The sequence below is a fragment of the Terrapene carolina genome, unplaced genomic scaffold (genome assembly GCF_002925995.2).
Source record: "Terrapene carolina triunguis isolate 2854851 unplaced genomic scaffold, T_m_triunguis-2.0 Scaffold714, whole genome shotgun sequence".
NCBI classification, from domain to species: Eukaryota; Metazoa; Chordata; order Testudines; family Emydidae; genus Terrapene; species Terrapene triunguis.
In genome coordinates this window covers 11500000-11525922 of record NW_020665065.1, presented here as the reverse complement: position 1 = coordinate 11525922, position 25923 = coordinate 11500000, and the positions used below count along the sequence as shown (strand labels likewise).

Below are 25923 nucleotides of genomic sequence, written 5' to 3'. Positions count from 1 at the left end.
CATCTCTCTTCATGGCCAACTCTCCATCTTTCCTCTGACTCCCCCTCTCCCTTTGCCGCTTGGCATGGCACCCTGCATGGGACAGCTGGGTGTAATTCCACAGCTGGATTTTTAACCCTATCAGACCAGCGCTCCAGCATGGAGGCGAAATGGCAAAGGCTGGATGTGCACATAAAGCACAGAACAACAGATTTGGGCTGGATTAGAGCCAGCAGCTGGGAGTTTAAAGGCTCTGTGCCCCATTAACAAATCCCCAGCCATAGGTCTGTGTACCCCAGTCCTCGGAGAGCCCTCATCACTGTAGTACCTGAGTGCCTCCTGTCTGGTTACAGCGTTCTTTAGGGCACTAGCCCTACAGTGTTCTGTGATCGTCCTCCGTCAAAGCTGCTGGTAAAATGGATCAGCAAAGGGACCCGGGTTCCCATCCGGTTCCTTCTTGGCTCCGTGGGCTCAGGCTGTGAAAGAGACCAGGGTTCTAGTAATGTACTTCTTGGGTAATAGCAACCGAACAGCTGGCAACAGGGGGAATGATGTTCCCAAACACCCTGACCATGCCCTAGCACACACAGTCTTGAACCACCCTGTACCTGTCCCCACCCATCCTCTCCCCTTCCGCGGCCTCTCTGCACAAATACCAGGCCCATTGCTCATCCCTCCAGAGAGGTGGGGGCTGAAAAGTTTGGAATCCAGCTACGCTTTCAGCTCTGCTTTGCACTTTGAGCCGGGGTTGACTCGGGTTCTGTGCACTGAGCTCAGGCCCGCTCTGTTGTAACTGCTGTTCCCAGAACTCAGCCGGTTGAGGGGGGAAAGGGAGATAAACATCAGAGTTCAAGAGCCAGACAAACACAGCAAAGCAAACTCCCCCTCAGAGGCAAGCACAGCAGGAGAAGCTGCTGCAGGCTCCGGCAGGACAGTGGAAGGATGAGGTGAGTGAAGTCAAGGAGGCTCTTCTCAGGCAGCCTGGGTTCTCTAGCTCTTTGTCCTGTTTTTATGGAAGGAGATGCAGCCCAGTTCTCCTCTCCTGGGTCTTATGTCAGCAGCACTCCTTTGACACCCAGAGCATTTACACAGGAGAGGAGCATCAGGTGCAGAGATGTTGACTAATGTCCTAGTGCCCACGGTATGTAGCGAGCGTGATCTCTGAGCTAACGTTCTCCCCCCTTGTTACTGTCTGTGTTCCATTTGGGGCAGGCTGTACCTCCTCGTGGCGGCCCTTTGCCATGGAGTGGGTAGCAACATCCAGCTGCAGAAAATGTATGGGAGGATCACATCCCCCGACTTCCCAAACGTGTACCCCAACAGCAAGGAGAGAACCTGGAATATCAGCGTCCCCAAGGGATACACCATCCGGATCTACTTCACTCACTTTAACATGGAGCTGTCCTACCTGTGTGAATATGATTACGTGAAGGTACGCGGAGCCACGGGGCAAAGAGGGTGTCCGTGGTCATGTATGAGGCGTATGTATTAATATAGAACTTTGTGTCTGTGCACGTTGATGGCTGGATGTATATGATACGTGTATGTTTGTACTTACAATATGGGATTGCATGTGCACTTCTGTAGAGACGCATGCATTTCTCTAGGTACTTTGCTTTATACTGTCTGTGTCTACTGGAGCTGCATATCCCCTTCCACACTCAGATTGAAATGTGGATACTGATATATATGGCACAGCCAGCTCCGTCTGAGGTCGCAGGTTTCAAGGAATCAGTTTTTCTTATGATCAGATCTCCTTGTAATGTTTGGGCTCAGCTGATTTGCAAGTGATGCATTCACATAGGCCCACAGGATCAGGAAGCATCGCTGGAAGAAAACTAGAGCTGGTGGAAATGCTGAATTTCTGTGCCCTGGGCAGATCGGACATGTTGAAATTTTCTTTCAGCCCACATGGAAACAAGAAGTCAGAATTTCTCACAAAATAATATTGCTGCAATTCCATTTTGGAAATACAGAAACAAGCTTACGGAAGTGCATCACTTCTCGTATTATATTATAATTTATAATATAAGACTTATCTATTATAATGCAATATAATAGAAGCAAAACACTTCATTCTTATTTAAATGAAACCCTTCAGTAATTTTTCATCAAAAATTGTGACAAAGTGATACATTCCGAGGAAACGTTTCAATTTGCTTGAATCAGCATTTTCTGTCCCGTCTGAAATTTTTTGACTGGCTCTACAAAATACTTGTGTCTCATGAGAGCTGTGCTGATGGGACATGGCCCAAGCAGTAGCATCAGGATGTCCATATATAATGGGGAAGAGCTTGCGAAAAGAAAGTGGCCAATGGACTATTTGGGGGAAGTGTGAAAAAGCCTGAAAGGAGACGCTGCTGGATCAAACTCAAAGCCAGGCTGATTGGGAGGATTTTGGAGGTTTGACCACAACCTTTTGTGCCTACATGTTGTTGTTTTGTTGTTTTATTACAATAACACCTAGAGGCCCTGATATCCGATTCAGGGCCCGTTGTGCTAGGCGCACAAATTTTCAGAATGGAGAGGGGAAACTAGTGGTGTTCCCCAAGTGTCAGTCCTAGGACCAATCCTATTCAACTTATTCATAAATGATCTGGAGAAAGGGGTAAACAGTGAGGTGGCAAAGTTTGCAGACGATACTAAACTGCTCAAGATAGTTAAGAACAAAGCAAACTGTGGAGAACTTCAAAAAGATCTCACAAAACTAAGTGATTGGGCAACAAAATGGCAAATGAAATTTAATGTGGATAAATGCAAAGTAATGCACATTGGAAAAAATAACCCCAACTATACATACAATATGATGGGGGCTAATTTAGCTACAACTAATCAGGAAAGAGATCTTGGAGTCATCGTGGATAGTTCTCTGAAGACGTCCACGCAGTGTGCAGCAGCAGTCAAAAAAGCAAACAGGATGTTAGGAATCATTTAAAAAGGGATAGAGAATAAGATGAAGAATATCTTATTGCCCTTATATAAATCCATGGTACACCCACATCTTGAATACTGCGTAAAGATGTGGTCTCCTCATCTCAAAAAAGATATACTGGCATTAGAAAAGGTTCAGAGAAGGGCAACTAAAATGATTAGGGGTTTGGAACGGGTCCCATATGAGGAGAGATTAAAGAGGCTAGGACTTTTCAGCTTAGAAAAGAGGAGACTAAGGGGTAATACGATAGAGGTATATAAAATCATGAGTGGTGTGGAGAAAGTGAATAAGGAAGTTATTTACCTGTTCCCATAATATAAGAACTAGGGGCCACCAAATGAAATTAATGGGCAGCAGGTTTAAAACAAATAAAAGGAAGTTCTTCTTCACACAGCGCACAGTCAACCTGTGGAACTCCTTGCCTGAGGAGGTTGTGAAGGCAAGAACTATAACAGGGTTTAAAAGAGAACTAGATAAATTCATGGAGGTTAAGTCCATTAATGGCTATTAGCCAGGATGGGTAAGGAATGGTGTTCCTAGCTTCTGTTGGTCAGAGGGTGGAGATGGATGGCAGGAGTGAGATCACTTGATCATTACCTATTAGGTTCACTCCCTCTGGGGCACCTGGCATTGGTCACTGTCGGTAGACAGGATACTGGGCTGGATGGACCTTTGGTCTGACCCAGTATGGCCATTCTTATGTTCTTATACATCTAATAAAAAGATAGGCCCTGCCCTAGAGAATTAACGAGTTTAGCGTATGATGAGTGGCCAAAGGAATGGGGGAAGATGGGAGCACAAGGCAGCAATCTCAGCACACCAGCTGTCCAGCCACGTGTTCATACTGATATCGGTGAGGGCATACTTGAAGGTCAGTGTGTGGTTGGGGGAGCCATATCTACAGGAGACATGCAGGAAGCAGGTGGTGTGCCCACATGGGCAATGGTTGTTTTAAGCTCAGTAGAACCAGATCAGGCATCTTAAGTAAAATCTTAATCCCTGAGTTACTCAGGTGAGAGGTTCATGTTCCTCTAAGGCAGTGGTTCCCAAACTGGGGTTCGTGAACCCCTGAGGCTTCCTAAAATGTTACAAGGGGTTCTTGGGGGGAAAAAATTCCCTAATGGTGAACAGAGCTGTCCCTAGGGACCCTGGGCAGCATGGGGCCAGCAGCCCGGAGCCTTGGGGACTTCCAAGAGCTAAGCAGATCAAAGCAAGCATATCTATCACACTGAGATGGCTATTTTCTGCTGTTTTTAAAATTTAATAGGCTGCTAGTGTTGTTTTTAATTGATTCTGAAGAACAAGTTTAAGCTTGGTTGTAACGTTCATTGTTTGCCTGGACTGCTCAAGACCTGAATGCTTGTGTAGGAGGAACTCTTTGAGCTGGCTTCCTAAATAGCTTCCTGCTGTTTCACATCTGATACTCCTTGATGAAACATAGGACCCAGAGGCCCCAGTATGGGGGGTGATGAGGGTCACATGCCGCCCCCATGTCTGTACCACCACCCCGGCGGGTCCCTTCCCTTTTTTTCCAGCAGCCCCCGTGGCCCCCCCCACTTTTCTGGCAGGTCCCGTCCCCCCTGAACCCGGGGTGCGCAGGGGCTTTGCCCCCGCAACCTTTTTTTCTACTGGCGCCTTTGATAGGAGCCTGGTCTTATAACAGGCTGCATCAAAAGTGATACAAGCTACAGAAGTGAGATCTTGGACGAGTGTTGCCATTTTCCTAATGTAATAAAAATACTGTGATGATAAATCATAGTTAATAAATCGTGTGTAATAAGTATGTCCTAAAACAATTTTTATATTTCCAAGATCACTGCTTTTATAATTGGTGCTGAGGTAAGGGAGAAAATCCCTGGAAATACTCATTTTTAGGAGGGGGTTCACCAGACTTGACATTTTAGTGAAAGGGGTTCGCGGCTTGTTAACATTTGGGAACCATTGCTCTAAGGCCATCGTGCTTTTCACCGTCTTCCTCTGAGGCTGCACCCTATTGGTCAGACTGCTCAGCCTCTTACCGGCTGCTAGAACTTGTGTGCATGAGCTCTCATCCCCCACCCCCAGGGGCAGCACAAATCCTGTTTCTCAAAATTGGCCTAGTAGCAGCGTCCAAAACGTTCAGGGACATGGGGCCAGGGGAGAGGGACACTCGGGGAATCCAGTGGGTGTTTCCCACCAAGAAACATTGCATCAGAGAGAATGTGGGAATGGAGAGACCCAGCTCAGCAGGGCTTTACCGCAAATTCAAAGCTGTGTGTGTTTAACCTGCGTTTAACCCTAATCCCTACTTTCGCCTGTGACTGGCCATAGCCCCGGGGATTGCTCCCACGTAGGATCAAAGGGGAAAGCAAACAGGAACAAAACCCACAGCAAACAGAACCCTGGGCTGGTGGCCCAAGCTGGCCTTGTGCCTTTGTGTGTGTGTGTTGGGGGGGAAGGGAGGGTTCAGGCAATGAGCTTTACAGCCAAGGATTTAGGGGAGGGGAGGAGAATGGGGGGCACGTCAGGGTGTGGGGAAATCGCTGCCCACCATGTAATGTGATATCTGCAATTGTATAACCAAATCCAGATGGATGGTCTTCATCACAAATGTACTTCTGAGAATGCTGTAGTCTCTAACCCCCCGGATTGTCCCACTGGGGGACAAAGTTCCTGGTGGTGGAAAGTCCGCCAGGAGCAGGGGACCTTCAGCCTCAGCTCTGCCAGCAGAGCGGAGAGCACGTGGCCAGGGCACATGGTGGATGCGCTGATTCATTCAGGGTCCTGTGGAGCCCTGGCTACAAGTTAAAGCTGCTCTTGCTAGTGTCTGTCATGGTTCTTCCTTCCTTTTCTTGCCTCTCCAGCAATCTCCAGTCCCTGCTTGGTCATGCTCCTGAGGCTGCAGAGGGGGAGATGCCACAGCTGAAAGGTGGGGGGGGAATCAAGGCAAGCTGGAAGCAGGCAGGGGTGGAGATAATTATATGGAGCTGGCAATGGAGCATACCATGGTTAGGGAGGGAGCTGTGTGTGGCCTTGCACAAGGTCCTGCTCCTGGTCCCCCTGATTGGGCTCCATGCACTGGGTGGGGGGCGGGCGTGGAAATAGAGGCTGTAGCTGAGCGTAGACGTGACTGCATCCCCTGCGCAGATCAGCTCCGGCGGGAAGCTGGTGGCCACGCTGTGTGGACATGAGAGCACAGACACTGAGGAGGCTCCGGGCAACAGGACGTACCACTCCATTGACAACACCCTCGCTGTGACATTCCGATCCGACTACTCCAACGAGAACCCGTTCACTGGCTTCGAGGCCTTCTACGCAGCTGAAGGTGAGAGATGGGCCCCGCAGTGAGGAGGAAGGGGTAGAGAAACCAACCCAGCTACGCTAGGGCCAGCACCCCTCTTGGCCTCACGCAGACTCTGGCTGCTAGCACCAGGGGCTGGCCGAAGGAGATGGCTGGGCTTCCCAGGTGGATGGAGATTCTGCCTGCTGCTACTAGCGAATGGATTAGGAACAGCTGTATTCGTTACAGGTAGTGACTCAAGTAGGTGACTACAACTCAGGACATCTGGGTTCTATCCCCAACTCTGCCACTGTCTCATTGTGTGACCTTGGGCAAGTCCCTTCCTATCTCTGAACCTGCTCTTCCCCCACCGACAAAATGGGGAGACTCCTATTTACCACCCAGGGCTGCTGTGTTGGTTAATTAACGTCTGTAAAGGATTTGAGAGCGCTGGAGGAGAGCAAAATGTTAGGAGGTAGATTCTTCCTAGGACAATGGAGTATGGCAGGAATCCGTGTGAGATCAGAATACAAAGCCGGCATCAGTAATCACTGTGCAAGACGGCACTGTCACAGCGCGCCAGGCGGAGCTGGTGTCTGGGGAAGGGGGAATCCCCTGTATGCTCCTTCACAAGCTGTCAGATTGTGGTGGGTGTTTGGCTTTGAATTGCATATGGTGCCTAGAGCAGGGGATCTTCCAACTGTACAAGCTAAGGGGAGGGAGTGGGAGGAAAAGTGTGTTTGAAAAGGACCAGAGTGATTCAGAAACACCAGGCTCATTCGCTTCCTGGGGGAACTGGGCCCCTGCCTGGCTTAGGCTCCTCTGAAAGCCCCACCTTTATGTTTTACAAAGAATACCAAGAAACACCAGCCTGGCCCAGACAGAGACACACACATGTTTAAAGCGTATCGAGTCAGTTTCCAAAAACATGTCCCTGCTCTGTTCCCACCTCCCCCCAGTTCCCATTTCAGTCCTGCTCAGAGCTCCCCCCACCCAGTGAAGTCAAGTTAATGATGCTGTGTTTCCACCCGCTAGATGTTGACGAGTGTGAGCTGCTGATTGACGACGAACCGCTTTGTGACCATCACTGTCATAATTACTTGGGCGGCTTCTACTGCAGCTGCAGGGTTGGCTACGTCCTCCATGAAAACAAGAGGACCTGCGCAGGTGAGTCTGCCCATGCGCAGGGTGGGCTGCCCCCCTCCCCGTCAGAACAGGAGTCCCTCTCCCCCTCTAGACGACAGGTCAGTGAGCAACCCACACGCCGCGGCCAAGTTCAGAGCTGGCTTACGGCCCCTGCAGGCCAGCTGACATCACCCTGATGGTGCAGGGTGTGAGTCAGTGCACACACTCCTCAGCTGATGGGAGAGTACAGGGGAGCCTCAGTCTAGCTCCTGCAGGTCAGGCATCCCATCCCGCCCCTGGCATTCACCAGCCCTGGTGTCAGCTGTCTCAGAGGAGAGGCCAGTGCTTGGCTAGGCGTGGAGGGTAGAACGGTTCCGGTCGCTGCCAGAAATCATCCCTCCAGGGCAGGTTTTCGGCATGTTGGCTGGAGGAAGGAAGCCTGCCCCGTGGCTGCTCCTATCGGAGACCTTCAGTCTGCAGGGCTGCCAGCCCAGCCCCTCCAGCCAGCACTCCTGCCTTCCGAGTGCTGCGATGGATAATACTTTTGAGTCTTCTGGCGCTTCGGGACCTGAGCTCAGGGCTGCTTTGAGGAAGAACAATCTGCTGACGAGTGACAGCGGATTCCCAGTTCAAAAGGAGAATAGCTGCTGGCTGTCTCTGCTGCTCTGCACGTGCTGCTGAAGGAAGGTTTATGATCTGACAATAAGGAGTGAATGTCTGTCTGAATCAGTGCAATGATCACCACCTCGGGCTTGGTTCTGCCTGCAGCAAAACCTGCAGATTCCTGGCGCCAGCCTCCTCCCTGCTGCATGCAGCTTCGCTCTCCTGAGCCTGGGAAGAACCGGGGCCACTTTGTACTTGGTCGAGGCTGGTGTGGAACGACACAGCAGGCCCAGCTTTTCCACCACTTCGCTGTGGATTTATATCTAAACCCTGAAGCTCGAGCCTGTCTCTGGATCTAGCGTTTCAGTCCAGCCCATAGCAAACACGCACAAATTGGGGGGATGTTTGGGTCCGATGTGGGAGCCAGACTCTGCGACTCGGGCATATCTCTAGTGCATTGGTAACTTCTGCTTGCTGCCCCAGTCCCTTTTCCTCTTCCCATCACTGGGGCTTGTAACAGCAGGGGGGCTGGGTTTGTTGTTGTTGTTTTAAAGCAAATCTCCCATCTTGATTTAAAACGGCAAGCGCTGAGCTCATTCCATCCTTCAGACTCCAAAGGTCTGTTTGGAAACATGCTGACTACTGAAGCTGCCCCTTTGAGTTTTTGGGCCCACTCTGGAAAGGCTGAGTTTTGGCTGCCCTCTTATTCATTTACTCTTTTTCTCCTTTATTTTCCAGTGTTGAGATAATTAAGCTTCTCCTCGCATAGGCAGAGATCAAGACAGATGTGCTGGGAAGAGCTGGCTCGTCCTTCTTCCTGACCTGCCCATAGCTGCATGTCACAGGGCCACCAGCTCCGCTTGCTTGTTTGATTAGTGACTTGCGCATATCTCGGTTTCCTTCCTTCCAGACCTGCCTCCTGTAGACAATAAAATGGCCTTTCCTGTTCCTAAAGTCAACTGCAGCCTCCCCATCATTTCTTTGCATTGCCATGTGCTGCTGAGGAAGGGAGAAGGCAGATAAGGCAGAGGCTGATAAGAGAGAGCCGTCCTATTGGCAGTAAAGCTACCTAGAGATGGGACTGCCTCTGGTCTTAAGCCCATGGCTTTTCTTGCTTCACTGATCAAAGTGCTTAAACTAGAACAGGGCCTGAACTCCTCCCCCGGTTTGAACACTCGGTAAGTTCGATCTGTTCAGACTCCAAGAGAGAACCTCGTGTCTGTGTTCAGACAAGCCCAAAGCCCCAGTTTTGAGCATGCTGACACTGTGGAAAAATCTGGACCTGGACCCAAACTTTATGACTTTAGCCACATCTCCCACTGGAAACCCAACCCTGTTCTTATGGTGCGATCTGGTGAGCCCTCTGCAAAGGGCTCCTGGTGCTTTGCTAAAGAAAATAATGAAGCGGTTAGTGTAAGCAAAGCAGCCAGCTTTGGGGGAGCGGTGTTTTTCCGCTGGGTGTGGAAAGGAAGCCCCATCTCTTGTCTGACAGATCCAGAGCTCCAAATGTAGTCACAAGGCAGCTCAGCTGAGGTCTCATATGCTGCCATGTGTCCTCTGTCTGCCATTGACAAAGATAGTATCCTGGATACAGCAGAGTGAAGAGATGGTTTTAAATAAGTGGCTCCATCCAGTGCCTGGTTCCTTCTTTATAAGTGGCACAGTAGCGGCCAGATGAATTCCTGGGGTGCAGTCTCCACTAATGTCCCCATAGCATCGATCCATACCTCCCTTTCCTGTTTCAAGGTAACACAGGAGCTGGCTAGGTAACCTCAATGGGGTGTTCACTGGCCAGGTTCCAGGCCCTGTTTTCTGGCTGCAAGTGGGACATTCACTAGTGGAACTGAGAGGCTCCAGGAAAATCCCCCTGAAGATACATTTAAAAAGATCAGTAAGTTCATGAGCCCAAAGTAGTTTAATGGGCGGGGAGACACTTAAAACAAGCCTCAGAGGCTCAGTCTCTACTCCAATCTCTACTTTTCTATGCTCCATTCATGCATACCCCAAATCCCTGTTCCAAGGGAAGACTGGGAGGAAGAATGGTCTAATAGGTAGGGCATCAGACACAGGCTTGGAAGACCTGGGCTCAGTCCCGGCTCAGGGACAGACTTCTTGTGTGACATTGGGCAAGTCATTTAATCTACCCTGTGCCTCAGTCCCCCATCTGTAAAATGGGAACACCACCACTTCCCTACCTCACAAGGATGTTGTGAGGGTAACCCCCCCCCCCCACGCACCATGAGTGTGAAGCGCTTAGATACTCTGGTGATGAAGGCTATATTCAAACCTAGACAGAGATCACAGTGCCAATCTCAGACTGACTAGCTCTTTCATCGGTAGGAAGGCTCTGTCCTGATGTACTTGATCTTGTCTTGAAGGCTGCTTCATGCTCACAGTTGTTCTGTTGGCTTCCATGCTTATAGCAGCTTGAGAGTTTTCTGGTGGCTCAATGGCACGATTTATGACCCACTTTTTGTCAGAAACCTGAGCCAGTGGCTCTGAGCTCACCAGTTTAGAGGGGCTCATTTTTCAGAGTTCAAGTCTCTGGCAAACAGCTCACTGTGATTCGAATAAAAATATGGGCTAAGTATAATTGCGTGCTCTCTGGGCAGCTCTAAAGGTTGGTCTGAGAAACCCAGGCTCTGCATTCCTGCTGAGAGCTGTTTGAACATTATTTGATTCTTTTTGTGCTGGCTAGTTTGAGTTTCTCACTTGCAGATCTGTGAAGTAAAAATACAGCCCTTTCAAAGGCAGCTCCCCATGGCCACATCCAGGAGATATTGAATAGAAAAGTAGAACAGGTCCTAAAGTGTTTCATCTTCAAACTGCAAATCTCTTGGTCTGGCATAAGGCGTCTGTTCCTGTCTGGTCAGCTGGTTTTACCGCTGCTTGTGGCTACACATCAAGAGGGTTTATTGGTGTCTGCTCACATGTCCCCAAATGGTCTTGTTGCAAAACCACCAACCACAATGAGTCTCAATGGACACTCTTGGCTCAAAGGAGCCAGGTTTAAGTGAGCATGAAGAATGAATTAGCCTCCATCTTTGCCCTTCCTCAGTCCTTCAGAACAAGGTTAAGATTGAGGACCCATTTTCTGAATTAGTGAGTTGTCTGCACTTTCCTCTTCTTATTAGTATTGTGCCAGCACTGAGGGATTCCAGTCACAAACCAGGATCCCATTGTGCGAGGCGCTGTATGAACAGTACAAATAGACTGTTTCTGCCCCAAAGAGCTTCTCCACAAACCTCTTGTTTGTGCTATGTTAGGAGATCAACACTTTTTGGGCAATTCTGGAACATAGGAATTTCCTTACTGGGTCAGACCCATGGTTCATCTAGTTCAGGGCCTGGTCTCTGACAATGGTCAGTTCCAAATGCTTCAGAGAATGGTATAAATCCCTCCTAATCAACGGTTCTGAAATACACCTCTGTGAGCTGTTCCTTCCTAACCCTAAATGGTGGCTGCCTTATGTCCTGTGTTGATCCCCCTTAGACACTTTGATCCTAGTTAGTGTAACTGTAATTGTCTAGTCTGCTCTTATCCCACGAAACTCTTAGTTTTGTTAACATCATGCGTCAGCAAGTTCCACAGGGAACATAAGAACCGTCATACTAGCCCAGGATCCTGTCTTCTGACAGTGGCCAATGCCAGGTGCCCCAGAGGGAATGAACAGAACAGGTAATCATCAAGTGATCCACCCCATTACCCATTCCCTAATTATATGCAACATTTAAAAAAAAGTATTTCCTTGTATCCGATTTTAAATTTCTTGGCCCTTAATTTCATGTAGGTGTGCCTTTGTTCTTGTATTATCAGAGAAAGTAAGTAGTCTTTGGATACCATGGTGATAGGTAATATATGCACAAAATATGGGAGCCCAACTGACCACTTCTGTAACATTCATTATCTTGGATTTCTCTATCATGTTGCCCTTTAATCTCTTCTCTAACTAATCCCAGTATTTTAAATATAAATATATATGATGATTTATATAGTATATAATTTCCCATGTATAATAAATGGAAGCCAAGATCAAATAACCTAGCACAGAGGTCATTGTAACAGAGATGGCCCTGTCCCACACACTCGCCTCCACGGGTATTCCTAATTTATGCAGTAGATGCAAGGCATGGGTGAAGGCTTGTGTAGGTAAAGTATTGTCTCTTTGGTACTAGAACGGGCACGGTCTCATTCTCCAGGCTAGAAGGGTACTGCCCCTTGGCTCCCACCTGTTTTATGACCACTCATAAGGGTGATCGGATTAGCCCAGCCTCTTGTGATACAAGGGAAATGTAGTTTTTGGAGAGCAAGCAATTTTCCACTACCTTGTTTGTGACCAGGAAGGAGTTAGATGTTTTGTACTGAATAGGACTTCCTTCTTGTTCTGGCCCTGCAATGGATGAAAGTGAGGATGTGGTCATGCTACTTTCCACTAAGCTCTTAAGGGCAAAGCAAGGAACCCAAAGTCTCCCAATCAATACTGTAAGCAACACCATCAATGGCTCAGGAAGGCATATCACAGAAGATTAATAGCATCATGGGTCCCTAGTTTTCTCTCTAATACTCACCAAAGGCTTCAGTACATTGAGACACAGACCATAGAATTACAGGGCCATCCATTTAATGGGAAAAAATGTGGCAGTGACTTAAAGAAAAAAGCAATTGCCAATTATTCTCCTGGCGTGTGAAGTGGGAGGAAGAGATGGGTGGCGACATCTAACATAGCTCAACTGATTCCTTTATACCAGCTACAGGAAATGAAGTGAGCAGCGGGCTGCAAGAGCAGAGTCAGACTCAGCTGTCAAACTCCTGGCACTCTAGTGCACCAAAGAACTTTCTCACTCCTTCAGGGCAAAGGCAAATGCACTCTGCAGGCGGGACGGGCACTTCGGCCAGGACTTTAAAATTGAGAGTGTGTTCAGATTCCTTGACAGAGGAGCCTGGTATTAAAGCAAAAAGCCTAACAATCTGTATGTTTGTTTGGGTGACAAGGTTGAAATACAATGCATTCTGATGCTCAGGTACCATGGTGATAAATAGGTTCATGTAGTTGCTCAGAGCTGCTCCAGAAAAGCTGCTCAGAGTTATGGTTCTGAAACTTCAGCTTGCTCTGGAAGGATACTACCTCTCTAAAAGAAATGTAAGAAGAGCCCAAAGCACGTTACTGTTTGTATTGTGGTAGCGCAGGTATGCTAGGCACTGTTCAAACACATAACAAACATATGATCTCTGCCTCAAAGAGCTTACAATGTAAATTTGAGCATCAGCAGACAGGATTGTTGTATAATTGAGGGTCAGGTGAGAACAGGTTTCATTCTCCAAAATAAGAGGAGCCCACAATTTTACCATAGGAAATGAGAATTTTTTAAGTGGCACGAACATGCTCTGCACCATACAATAGACAGTCCCTACCCTGAGAAGCTTGCCCTCTAACTAGGCAACCCATAGGAAAGTTCTGTTTTAGAGCATTGAATGTGTTCAGTAATGGAGCAGGGGGCTGTGATGGCATTTTTGTTGACAGGGATTAGCATTGTGGGCCTAAGGATATGTTTAAAAAGCTCAATAGTTTTCCCTTTTATAATTAATGTAGCTTTACCAGTGCTGCTATAGACTGAACAATATGCCAAATGTAGCAACTGGTCCATCATTTCCTATTAATTAAAGGAAGCTGCTCATCTGACTCTTGGCAGCACATCATAAACCCTTGATGCCCAGCTGATCAAAGCACCACTTCACAGCAATCAACAAGCAGAGAGCCTTGTGGTTGTTCCTCCCTGTCTCTCTTTATCAGGAAGCATTGTGGCTCCAAGGGGCACAGCTGGTTTTGCCCAGAGAATAAAATATCTTAAATCTCTGGCAAAGGAAGAAGGATGAGATGTATTGTGAGGCTTCTGAAAGTGAGGGACTGATAGCTTTGACTAGAACCATGCACAGTCTGGCTACAGTAGGAAAGCCAGGCGTTTAGCAGCTTACAGTGTTGCTGGGGCATAGCAGACCTGACGTACAGATTCTCTATTTCACTCCTGCCTGCATCCCAGCTCTGTCACATTCTAATATTTCCCAGCCAGCCACTGCTGGACTGACACAGCCCTACTATTGCCTCTTAATTCTGACCTGCAACACCCTGGCTATTAAGTTTCTGGCTCCTGCTCTTCTTCCCACTCAATCCCTGCCCGTGTCAAGGTACCGTTCCTGAGACAGAACTGCTGTATGGTGCTCGGCCTCTAACTATGTCCCAAAGTCACTGATAGATCTAGTGACTTTTGCAACAGGGACAAATCCAGACTAGGGACATCTGTAAGCACCCCCCCACACACATACACAATTTGTTTCCCTTGTGTCCTAGGCAATGATTTGAAAATTATTCTCCAGAAGAGAGTCTGGTGTAGAAGAGGCCTTGCAATTCCTACTGTGTGAGGAGATGCAGCTCTAGGGGAAATTATCAGTTACCATTTTTGTTTTTCTTCTTCTAGCTCAGTGTCAAAACAATGCTTTTACTAAGAGATCTGGAGTGATCACCAGCCCCAATTATCCCAAGCCTTATCCCAAACTCTCCATCTGCAGCTACACTATCCGGGTGGAAGATGGCTTCATGATCATCCTGGAATTTGTGGAAACCTTTAACGTGGAAAGTCACGTGGAAACAGTGTGTCCCTATGATGCCCTTAAGGTCTGTTGAGTCTCATTGTTTTTTCTTCACAGCCTTCGTGGCTTGCTGCACCTTCCTCAAATCGTGCCCTTTATCCCTTGTCCTTTAAGGTTTTCTTGTTTGGGAACGTCACCAAGAACAATACACTTTCATAAGATGATTGGGAAGCAAGATTCCCGGCTTCTATCCTAAGCTCTTCCCTAAACTCACTGTGTGATTTCAGGCAAGTGACTTAACCTCTTGTAGTGCCAGCTTGCCTCCCTGTGAAATGGACATAATATCTACCTCATGAGGATGTTGTGAGGCTTAATAATATTTCTAAAGCACTTTGAGATGCTTTGATGAAAGATGCTCAATATGCAATTATTGATGACTTGTCATCAATCAAAATAACGATAGCTTTGTTTCTATTGAACATTTAACAAAATTTATCATCCCCTAAGAGAGCTACAGCTAGAGGTCTGCACAGTTCCTACCTGGGTGTCATATTGAAGTCAAGTTGTATGCTCCTTAGATGATCTGAGTACCCTGGAATGGGCGGAGCACGGTTGTCTGACTCTTCTCACTGTTTCAGATTAAAACACCCAAAAAGGAATATGGCCCGTTCTGTGGGCAGAATGTACCTCCAAAAATTGAGACAGGCAGCAATGTTGTGGATATTACTTTCACCACCGATATCTCCGGAGACCACACTGGTTGGAAGATCTCATACACTACAACAGGTGGGTAGCTCAGTTCTTGCCATTTGTAAATCTAGCTCTTCTGTAGGAGGCAGGGCTGCTGATGCTGCTTCCAGAGCCGAATTTCTTTATGCTCATATTAATTCTGGCTACATTCTCAGTCTATCACCTTTTTGGCTAGGATCAGTAGTAAGGGTATTTCTGCGAGATCCATTTCACTGACAATATTGCCACACTACTCATTTCAAACTAACCTGCACTTCCTGCTGCATCAGAAGCTTGATCATGTAATGAACTGGTTATTGTGTAAGTGTGCCACTTCTCTATACTGGATAGAATCAACTGCATCTCATAGGCTCAATGCTGCTCAACAGTGATTCTCCTTTAGCTCAACTAGTAAGGGCTTGCACTTTTGGAGCAGGAGAATTTCTATCAGTGTGAAGTCCCAAAAGGCCAAGGTGAACAGCACAGTAGTGACTGATGCAGTGCTGTTTGCTACTGCTCCATTACACTACCACATAGTGCATCTCTGACACTTCCCCCTACTTAATTTTCAGCTGCAGAGCACTCCCAGGACTTCATTCCAGTGAGGCATGCACAGCAAGCAAACCGTTCTAAACTGCTTTCATACTTAGTTTTTACTTGCTTCATTAACCAATGTAAAACCCCTCGAGGAGAGCCAGAACAACGGCGCATGGTGAGATTCTCCTTGGGTCTAGTGTCAGAATTGTCTGGCCTGGCTCTGGCTTTAAGAAACAAGCACCCCCGCTTGGTAGAACTATGAATTGATGTCTAGGCTATAGAGATGCCCTTCACTCCACAGCTTCGGGAAGACTAGTCAGTCCTGTGTGACCCAGCCATTGGTCATGAGTACAACGCAGCAAGTTTACACATTTCTCTATTAAATGTTTCCTTTTGGTCTTAGTTATGCTGTGAGGGGAAAAGGTGGTATTTGGTTTCCTAACAGCAGATTTAGAAACAAAGATTAGAATCTGCTTTAGGAGGAAGGATAATGTTTTGTTTTCCATCCCTCTACAGCTTTGCCATGCCCCAGTCCTAAAGCACCACCCCATGGTCACATCAATCCAGTGCAAGCAAAATACATCCTGAAAGACTACTATACTCTATCCTGTGATACTGGATATGTGCTGTTGGAAGTAAGTAAACTAAAGCTCCTCCTTCTCTGGTTTCTCTATGGAGGTTAATTTGTGGAATTAAATGTGTTTCTCTCCAGTTAGCCACTGTACAAAGTCATTTAACTTCTGTGCTGCTCCTAGTGTAATTGTGGGTGCATCAACTATACACACACACACACACACACTTTGCATTAGTTATTGTGCAGTTGTGGTCCTTCCGAAATTGTCCTTTCCCAAACAAGTTTTAGTGTCCAGATTTAGAAGCTCTCCGGACATCACTTATAGATTTGTCTGTAATTGAGTTGGGAGCTAGAGAATAACTTTAAAAACATTTGCCATATTGTCTTAATGGAACGGAATGATTTTTTTTTAAAGTTCTTTAAATTGTTACTACATCTCTGCAGAGAGAGTTTTAAAAACTAGATGTTTGCTCTCTATTGCTGCACTGGAAGACATTTTATATTCATTCCTATAGCATTTCAACTTCAGTGTTTATTAGGTAATTTCTGAAGATATTCCAAATACAGCACCCACTCAGAGCAAGCTTCTGAGATCACAATTTGGCCTTTATTATTTCGTTTCACACAGGCTTATCTTCATGATCAATATAAAAAGTGTACTAGCCCCACATTAATAGTTTTCTCTCCATTTTCTATACATTCACTAAGATTCTAGAATCTATCCTGCTTTTGACAGTTTGAGGACATTGTTGTTCATGTACAGACCCAGGATAACTAAATGCATCTGAGTTCTGTTAGTTTAAATGAATAATCAAAATGAGATGCAATAAAGGGCGTGTTCATGTACTGAAATAGATAAAATCCAGAAGATACAGCATGCTCTTGAAATATTTTTATATTACTTTAGCCATCTTCATTGTTAACCATTAGGAGCACATAGCAGGCATAAGTGGGTAGAACTGCCACTCCAAAACAAATATCCAGAAGTGTTAAGTTACCCTCACTTATTCCACCAAATCGTGGTAAGAAAGGTTAGGTTTGTATCCAAGATGAGTGCAGTATAGGAAATACCTTTTCTCCTCACTAAAATGATACATCTACTGTTTAAGAACAAAGTAGGACATCTGAGAATAGCATCACAAACCTATCTAAATCTGTTTTATGCATATTTTTCATTCCATATCAGTGAGCTAAAACTCTATATTTAACTGACACATTCTCCCAATAAGCAACATCATGATTATTAATAAAGTCAAGTTAGTCATTTTAGAGAAAGAAATACATTTCCTATTTTCCTCTTGCAGAATGAACTGGTTTTAAAGTCTTTTAAAGCAGAATGTCAAAAAAGTGGTTCCTGGAACAAACCGATGGCAAAGTGCATCAGTAAGTCAACACTAATTGTCTTCAACTTTGTAGTATACCAATGTCTTAATTCTCCTGTCAAACGCAGAATATAAAATTACCTTCATAAGTGCCAAGATGTAGGAGGCAATATAGGCTTGATTTTTTTTTTTTTTAGTTGCGTAAAAGTCACCCCTTTTATTATTACAATTGTATTTCATATTTAAAAATTGGAAGCTGTCTTGATTTTTTCCACCATTCCTTAAAAGCATGTTTTAAAAAGCAATGATGGTAGCAACACTAAGTTAGTTTACTTGGAAACTACACTACAGGTATCCAGAAACTTATGAGGGCTATTGGCATAGAGGGAAAACTATTCCAATTGTTCAATACCTCCCCCCACAAATTACAACTACTTTATATTAAGTTCAAATCTTCACAATACCTAGGTGGTACTGTAGGTAGTGACATGCCCATTTTGTAGGTGGGTAAATGGGGACACAGTGAAGTAAAAGGGACTTGGTATAGCTCACAAAGCAAGTCACTAGCACGTGGGAACAGAACCCTGAAATCCTACCTCCCAGTCTCTTGCTCTAATAACTATTAGGCATAGTCTCTTCCCCTATAAGAAACATAGAATTCTCTGGTAGTATAACTTCTAGATTTATCCATACTTCCTTCTGGGCTGTGGGTCATAACAATTACCTATATGAACAACATGCAGTACGACATACTTTAGATAGTAGATCTGGTCTAGATTAGAATGCACGTCTGTTTCCTTGGGCGTAACTGCTTCCAGCACCCAAAAGTGCTACCTTTAACTTTAATTTTATAAAAATGTGTGTGTGTGGTTGCGTTATAGTCCAATAATTCCACTTGACCCAGACTTTCCCTCGTATTCACCACCCAACCTCCTCCCCCACCCCCAGGAAAAATCTTGGGTAAAACAAGTCTTGCACCGTTCCCTCTCTGCAGATCAGCACTCAAGAGTCGATGCACAAACACTGAAAAGGGCCACTCTCTTTATTTTTTTTAATTGTCTTTAGTTTTAAAAGGTTCCCTTTAAGCAGTTTTCAAAGTGCATCCTAAGGAGTTACAGAGATTATCTCCTGTCTCAGATGGCCACCATATAATAGGACATGAAGACAGCAAACTTCCTCCCATGCCACACTCTTAACAGGGGTAGGAGCCAATCAGCTCCTACCCTCCTGGGTTGACTGTTGCAGTCCATTTTTACATTGGTAATTAGAAGAACCTTTCACAATTCTGTCTTTTGGAACTGTTTTCAGTTGTCAACTGTGGTCAACCTGAAGACATAGACAACGGCACGGTTACTTACATCACAGGACCAAAGGTGACCACCTACAAAGCTGAGATTCAGTACGAATGCGAGAGCACCTTCTACACTATGAAAGCAAGTAATAATGGTAAGGGGAGACATTATTCCTTACAGCCTGATCCTCAGATGCTGAGAACAAGCAACTCCTGACATCAGTGCACAGCACCTCCCAGGTCCAGGCCCTGCATTAGGCAATAACATTTAGAAATCAGTCATGGGGCACAAAAAATTCAGCCAGTCACTTTGACTAAGAGGTTCAAGACAGTATTTTTCTTCTGCAGCTGGTGAATGCGGGATGGTGCAGTAGCATGTACAGGCAATACATTCAGCTCAGTAGAACGTGGCCTTAAAATATTATATTCAAGATCAGTTTAATGTTGATCTCAAAAACATTGTGTATCTTTAAGAAATGATCCTTATGTGAGGAGTGTGACAAAAGATCTGTTTCAGAGGATTTAATTAATGTACCTAACACTTCATACATTCCCTTACCCTTCAGGGTGTGGAATTTACATTCAAGTCACATCTGAGGGTGCCACTTTACAAGTCGGTAGGATACTTATGCTGCATAATGCCCTGACCTCGCACATCTCACAGCCCAGTTAGTGAGAGGGATGATGCACAGAGCCACCTTCACATAGGAATTCACAAAACCTAAGAGGGTATTAGGACCTGAACTCTGAGAATTGAAAAACTCGGTCCTATGGTCAGATACAGCCATGTTCCGTAGAGGCAGAGCTTTAAAAACATGATGGCCACTTAACATGTGCATTCTTGTATTTTTGCCTTTTCTGTGACATTCAGGTAGATACCAGTGTGGTGCTGATGGATACTGGAAGAACTCCAAGGGAGAAAAAGTACTGCCAGTCTGTGAGCCAGGTAATGTATGAATTTATACAAGAAGTTTATAATTGATGTAGGTTAGCAAGAACTTAGTATCAGGATAATAAGTGCAGCTTTGTTTAGTATAATTTGTCTTATGACTGGTCTTTAAATATTGCTATTGCCAAAAATTACACTAGTACATGGTCATTATTCATTACGTTATATAAAAGGATCCGGCAGCATGTAGGGTACCTTTCAGGCATGCCTGTACTGTATCACCTAAGCCATGCTTCGTCATCTGTATTGCTATTTATAATCGTGCTGGTGGAGCTACCCGTGTAGGTACTCTACATGCTGCTGAAAAAAGCATCCAGCGTAGACATACCTTTAGAAGTGGTGTAATCTGAGACTCAACAGGATGGGGAACGTGATATAATTACAGTAAAAGATAAAAGGAAAAAGACACATTATGGGTCTAAATTTTCACAATAGCCAGAGTTCAACTAGGGTTCCTTTAGTCACTAATTCTTTTACACTGGTCCCCATTTTTAAGAATGCCTCTTTTGGCCTTCTCCTGAGCAGGGCCGGCTCCAGGCACCAGCCTACCAAGCATGTGCTTGGGGCAGCACCTGGAGGGGGGTGGCACGCACCGGGGAGAGCGGGGCCGCGGCCGGGCTCACCGCCCTCCCCCCGGCGCTCCAGCCGGCCGGAGAGCGCGGGGCCCCGGCCGGGCTTGCCGCCCTCCCTGTGGCGCTCCGGCCGGCCGGGGAGAGCGGGGCCCCGGCCGCGCTCCCCGCTGGGGGGGCGGGGGAGGCTTTTTTGCCTGGGGCGGCAAAAAAGCCAGAGTCGGCCCTGCTCCTGAGTTTTCCACCATTGTTAACGTGGAGGCTTGAAGCTGAGCACTTATCACGTCCCATCAAGGACCATGGGTGCCAGCTTTATATAATTTTTGGGGGTGCCCAGAGTGGGTCCAAGCAGAACCGGCCTGGGCCCTGCGCTTTGGGGGGCCCAGCGCTTCAGGGGCACGCGGGGTCCAGGGCAGCCTGGGGGATTAGCGGGGGGCCTGGCGCTGGCAGCAGCGAGCAACCCAGCCCGCCCTGCTCAGCTCCGCCCCACTGGCTCCCAGGATCACTCGCGGGAGGGGGTGGAAGCTGGGAGGATGGAATGGGGGCGGAGCAGGGGTGGGCTGGGCCAGGTCTCTCACTGCTGCCAGCGCCATGTCCCCCGCTAACTCCCCAGGCCACCCTGGACCCCATGTCCCCCTGAAAGCACGGTAAGCCCAAACATTGGTGGAGCTAGGCCCACTTTCTTAAATCTTGGTGGAGCATGGGCCTATATAACTCGCCGCCTATGTCAAGGACAGTGGAAGCTGTGGATTCTCAGGACCTCTTAAGCTCATACCTGATTCTATCTGACCCAACTTGCAGTAGAGCAGATGACTTTTTGAGCCTGGTACCAGAGGCAGGCAAAAGTTTCACAATAAAATTAGAATTTATTAGTTTGTATATTCAACATTGGTCCAGTTTGCATGAGTTTCAGGCTAAAACAGAAAGACTTGAGTGAAAATGAGCCTGTCAGGTAGTTTTACTGCAGAATGTCATGATTTTGAATGTTTAGGCAATTAAATTACTGACTTTGCAACATTTCCTAATTAGCTGGTATTTAGAGCATGAAAACCCATGAAGTTGAGTTTTGTGCTATTCTGTAATTTCACATGGTATTAAGCGTCCTTTACAGTAAAATTGATTTTCATTCACCTCTATAGTTTTACATTAAATATTTTTGTTCCCTTCTGTTCTTCGAGTGATGGTCCCTATTGTATTCCAGTGTGTATTACACGTGTACCATGCACCCGCAGTTGGAGAATTTGAAAGTAGTGTCCACTGCTCTGTGCACTGACCCCGGCTCACCTCCCACTTCCAACCAAGGCGATAGAGGGTGGGGCGGACCTACTGCCTCTTCAGTTCCTTCTCATTGCTGCATGCTCTAAGTTGAAACCTTTAGTGAGCTCCTAGCTATCTGTAAAGCAGCCATGTGGAGCTCCATCCACATTTGCAAGGCATTACACCCTGCTACAGGACTCGGCTGCTGATGCATCCTTTGGGATGGAGGTTTTCCATTCAACCCTACTGCCCTCATCCTCCCACCCTCCTCCTACTTAGGTACTGCTTGTCAGTCACCCACAGTGGAATACAATAGGGACCATCACTTGAGGAGGAAATTACTTACCTAGAACTGGAGTTCTTAGAGATGTGTGGTCCCCCTATCCACTACCTGCACTCCTTCCCCTTTGCTTCCACTCTGTCCTTTTTTGCCTCGGTCAGAGGCACAAGATGAGCCAGAGCGCATGCGCAGACCAGACACTACTTTCAAATTCTCTAACTCCGGGCACATGCCTAACCCACAGTGGAATACAGATAGGGACCACACATCGCGAAGAACCTCATCTTCTCCTTATGCCCAAACTTCATATGTAGCCTCTTTCTTTATTCTTAAGAAATTAAAAGTAGGATTCAAGTGATGGTCCCTATGTGTATTCTGCTCACAGTGCAAGAAATTAAAAGTGGGAGTTTCAGAAGTGCATAAGTGTGCTAGGACCACAAGTCCCATTGAAAATCACCTCCTAAATCAGTTATTTGACAGCATCAACCCATTTGCAAACTTAAGTTTACAACTGTGCTCTTGTCTAGGTTTTCAGGCTGGTCACAGATGACGACTGATTTCACTGTTCCAAAATTGATTAGCTAGTTAGACGCAATGTCTACACTTGGTGACTTCAGCTGAGCCAGACTTAGTAACCACTTGCCATACTCCAAATCTTTACTAAATGTTTATCACTTCATGTGCTTCTCTCCTATCAGTTTGTGGAATACAAACCAGGGCAACTCTGGAACGTATAATTGGAGGGAAAAGGGCAAAGCCTGGACAGTTCCCCTGGCAAGTTATGCTAATTGCTGAAGATGGAGGAGCAGGCGGTGGCGCCCTCTTGTATGACAATTGGGTTTTAACTGCTGCTCATGTCGTAGCCCGTCAAATAGACCCATCAACATTGACAATCAAAATGGGATTTCTGAACAAAAGTTCAGTTCACTACCAACAAGCCTGGGCAGAAGAAATTTTTGTACATGAAGGTTACATCGATGGCACCAGTTATAACAATGACATTGCACTGATTAAACTGAAACATAAAGTCCCAATTAATGCAAATATTATCCCCATTTGCTTGCCAAGAAAAGAAGAAAGATTCCATGTGAAAACAGATGATATGGGAACTGTAGCTGGCTGGGGAAGAACTGAGAAAAGAAGGCTTTCCCATCATCTAATGTATGTTGAATTAGTAGTTATTGACAACAGAAAGTGTAAAGATGCATTTGCAAAGCTGCCACAGGGAAAATATCTGATACTAACAGAAAACATGTTGTGTGCTGGGGAGGAAGAAGGGGGAAAAGATTCTTGTCAGGGTGACAGTGGGGGACCATTAACTTTCTTAGATAATCTGACTAAGAAATGGTTTGTCGGTGGTATTGTGTCCTGGGGCGTAGACTGTGGGGTTGCTGACCAATATGGGGTATATACAAAAGTGATTAACTACATTTCATGGATTGAAAACACCATTTTGAAAAATTCTTAAATAGTCTACTTTCTTATGTGCAGTAACTAACAATAACATTCTTCCTTTTGTTACATTAAGGCATTTAACAGATCAGATTCCAGTTCTGTAATATTTTTAAAGTTGATTTAATAGACTTCATTTTGTCAATTAGTACTTTCAGGTGTTATATCTGCCTAACTAACCTAATCAGTTTTACACTCAAATCTTATTTTAAAGTTGCTTTCCATACCTGTTGCTAGGTGGAAGGCTCAAATGATCAAGGGAAACTTTGCATTTAGCAGCACCTTGTTTAGTTTATTTACATTAACTAAAAAAGCAAATATTACAGAAAACTCAATCTTAGATGTTAAATACTTTCCATCTGAAAGTTGTGTTAAATTGATTGTGTCCACTTAATATTGTGGATCACAATCCTTTTAAAAAATACACATGTAATAAACCTATAGTATTACCAATCTAGTTAACAGAAGAACATACTTGTTGAGACAGTGGGAAAGACAGTTTAGCATTTGTTATATTAGCACAGGCATAAATAATTCCCCTCAAGTTAGAATACAAATGTCAAAATCAAAAATTTTACTAGTTCTTTGAGACGCTTGCTGCCTCTGATGAAATCCCAACAGCTTCAGCCGGACAGCTCTGCAAGACTATGGCAAAGTATGGACAGAATGTTTCTGCTCTATTCTTAAGAGCCAGTTTAGACATTACTAAGAACAGAATAAACACCCTTAATCACAATTGCAAGGATATTATAATAACCTGCCTCTACAAAAACAGACAGACAGAGCAGAGAGATAGTTTAACCAAGATTCTGAAGGTGTTTTCACATTTACAGTCATTACTAAAATGTAATTAAGTCATGTAGTGGTCCAGTCTCCATATTCACTCATATTTAAAGCAGTACTGCCCAAGTAACTGTCAACATCCCATCAGTTTTAACAGTACAATCCCACTAGTCAGATTAAGAAAGATTTAGCAGGTTACCCTAAAAAGTTTGCTCAGAAGCTGTTATACTAAAATGCAATTTTATTTTATTGGCTAAATGAGCCTGAAGAATATAGCCTAATTCTATTAAAAACTGGTTGTTTCTACAAACATCCTTTGTCTATTTAATCATGATATTGTAATACATACTTGAAATGAAAATTGTTAAAGAACAAGACAACGCTCGCAGGTGGTGACAAAAATACCTTTTATTAACTCACTTAAAACACTAGAATATAAAAAGCATATAGAGAAAATGACCAATAAAGTCTAAAAACTGCTATAAAACTTTCAGGAATTTCTTTGAGGGTCAGGGGAGACTAAAATTCATAGTAAAGATTACCCAATGCTGCCAACCTGCTAATACCTGATCCTCAACTTAAACAAGTTTAAACAAATTAAAGCCATGCTAATGACAAACTTACCATCAGGTTCCTTGCAGGGATGCCACCGTTTAAGTCTTTGGAAGTTCCAGAATACCATTTTTAAGTGTTACTCAGCAGCAGTAGCTGGTAATAGTGCAAGTGCTAAAATGCAAAATTCACAGATGGTAGAGTTTGGAAATCTTATCTGATTTAGGTGCAGAAAAATTAAGCAACTTTTTGCAAAGGGATCTGAATAGTGAAAAGATTTGGAATTACAATTTATCTCTGGAGAGATCACAACCCCCTTTGTTTTTTTTTTTTTTAAAGTATGTAGATTGAGATTTAGTTGCCAGTTATCCCCTTGGACTGGAGTTAAAGTAATACCAGTGCAAATATCTAACAAAAATTAGATAGTCTCCCCTTCATGATAAACCATATTGAGGTACAAATAAATAGGATACATCCTAATTAAGATCCACTTTAAGAACTTAAATATCCAAGTCAAAGCAGAAACTAAAGTAAATTGCCCTAAATCTCCATATTCAGAAGCTGCAGAATATGAAATACAGTAATAAAAGGATCAGTGTGGTGCTGGATTTCAAGCACACACTATATCAATTTCTGAAGATCTAATATTTATGGACGTAACCTTGCTGGATGTGTTACTACTGGATACATTTCTCTTTTGGAGATAAGAAGCCTCTTATAAATTCATCAATACTTTCTTCAGGTGGATATTCTTCATCATGAGCTAATATTTTATTTTAGCCACAAGTTTACAGTTTCTTCTGTGCTCAAATTAGAGTGGGAATATTTCCCCTTTTGTTCCCAATCAGCAGGCTGATTTAAAGCAGCCTACAATATTTATTTTGCTTTACATTCTCATCCTCAAAGGAGCTGCTTTGGACAATATATTTAAGAGCAGCAAATCTACTGACAGGTATATGTGTTAGCTACTTTCCCCATCGCCCCTTCTCCCCAACTCCAAAAAAAAAAATAAAATCCACCCTCATTGCTAAAAACAAGCAGGAGCTTCCTTGGTGAGGATGCAAGCTGGAGGGAATGGCTTACCATTTTAGGTGAGAGCACTCAACCTTGTGAGAACTGGATTTTAGATATGTATCTCAGAACAA

At 45.1% G+C, this 25923-nt stretch overlaps 1 protein-coding gene across 2 annotated transcripts; it reads left to right on the top strand.

Moving 5' to 3' along the window:
• The first annotated feature begins 738 nt into the window (after positions 1–738).
• On the top strand, positions 739–25787 carry MASP2 (mannan binding lectin serine peptidase 2). 2 transcript variants are annotated; one of them, XM_024210553.2, is made up of 11 exons: positions 739–926; positions 1192–1411; positions 6038–6215; positions 7206–7337; positions 14372–14568; positions 15122–15269; positions 16266–16384; positions 17628–17706; positions 18954–19091; positions 19808–19882; positions 22690–25787. In XM_024210553.2, the coding sequence occupies exons 1-11, from the start codon at positions 922–924 to the stop codon at positions 23457–23459; spliced, it is 2061 nt and encodes a 686-aa protein (XP_024066321.1). In that variant the 5' UTR covers positions 739–921; the 3' UTR covers positions 23460–25787. The 2 variants fall into 2 exon arrangements, with proteins under 2 accessions (XP_024066321.1, XP_024066322.1); XM_024210554.2 differs by lacking the exons at positions 14372–14568; positions 15122–15269; positions 16266–16384; ... (2 more) ...; positions 19808–19882; positions 22690–25787 and adding an exon at positions 8637–8857 and having other exon boundaries at positions 755–926.
• Positions 25788–25923: the final 136 nt, after the last annotated feature.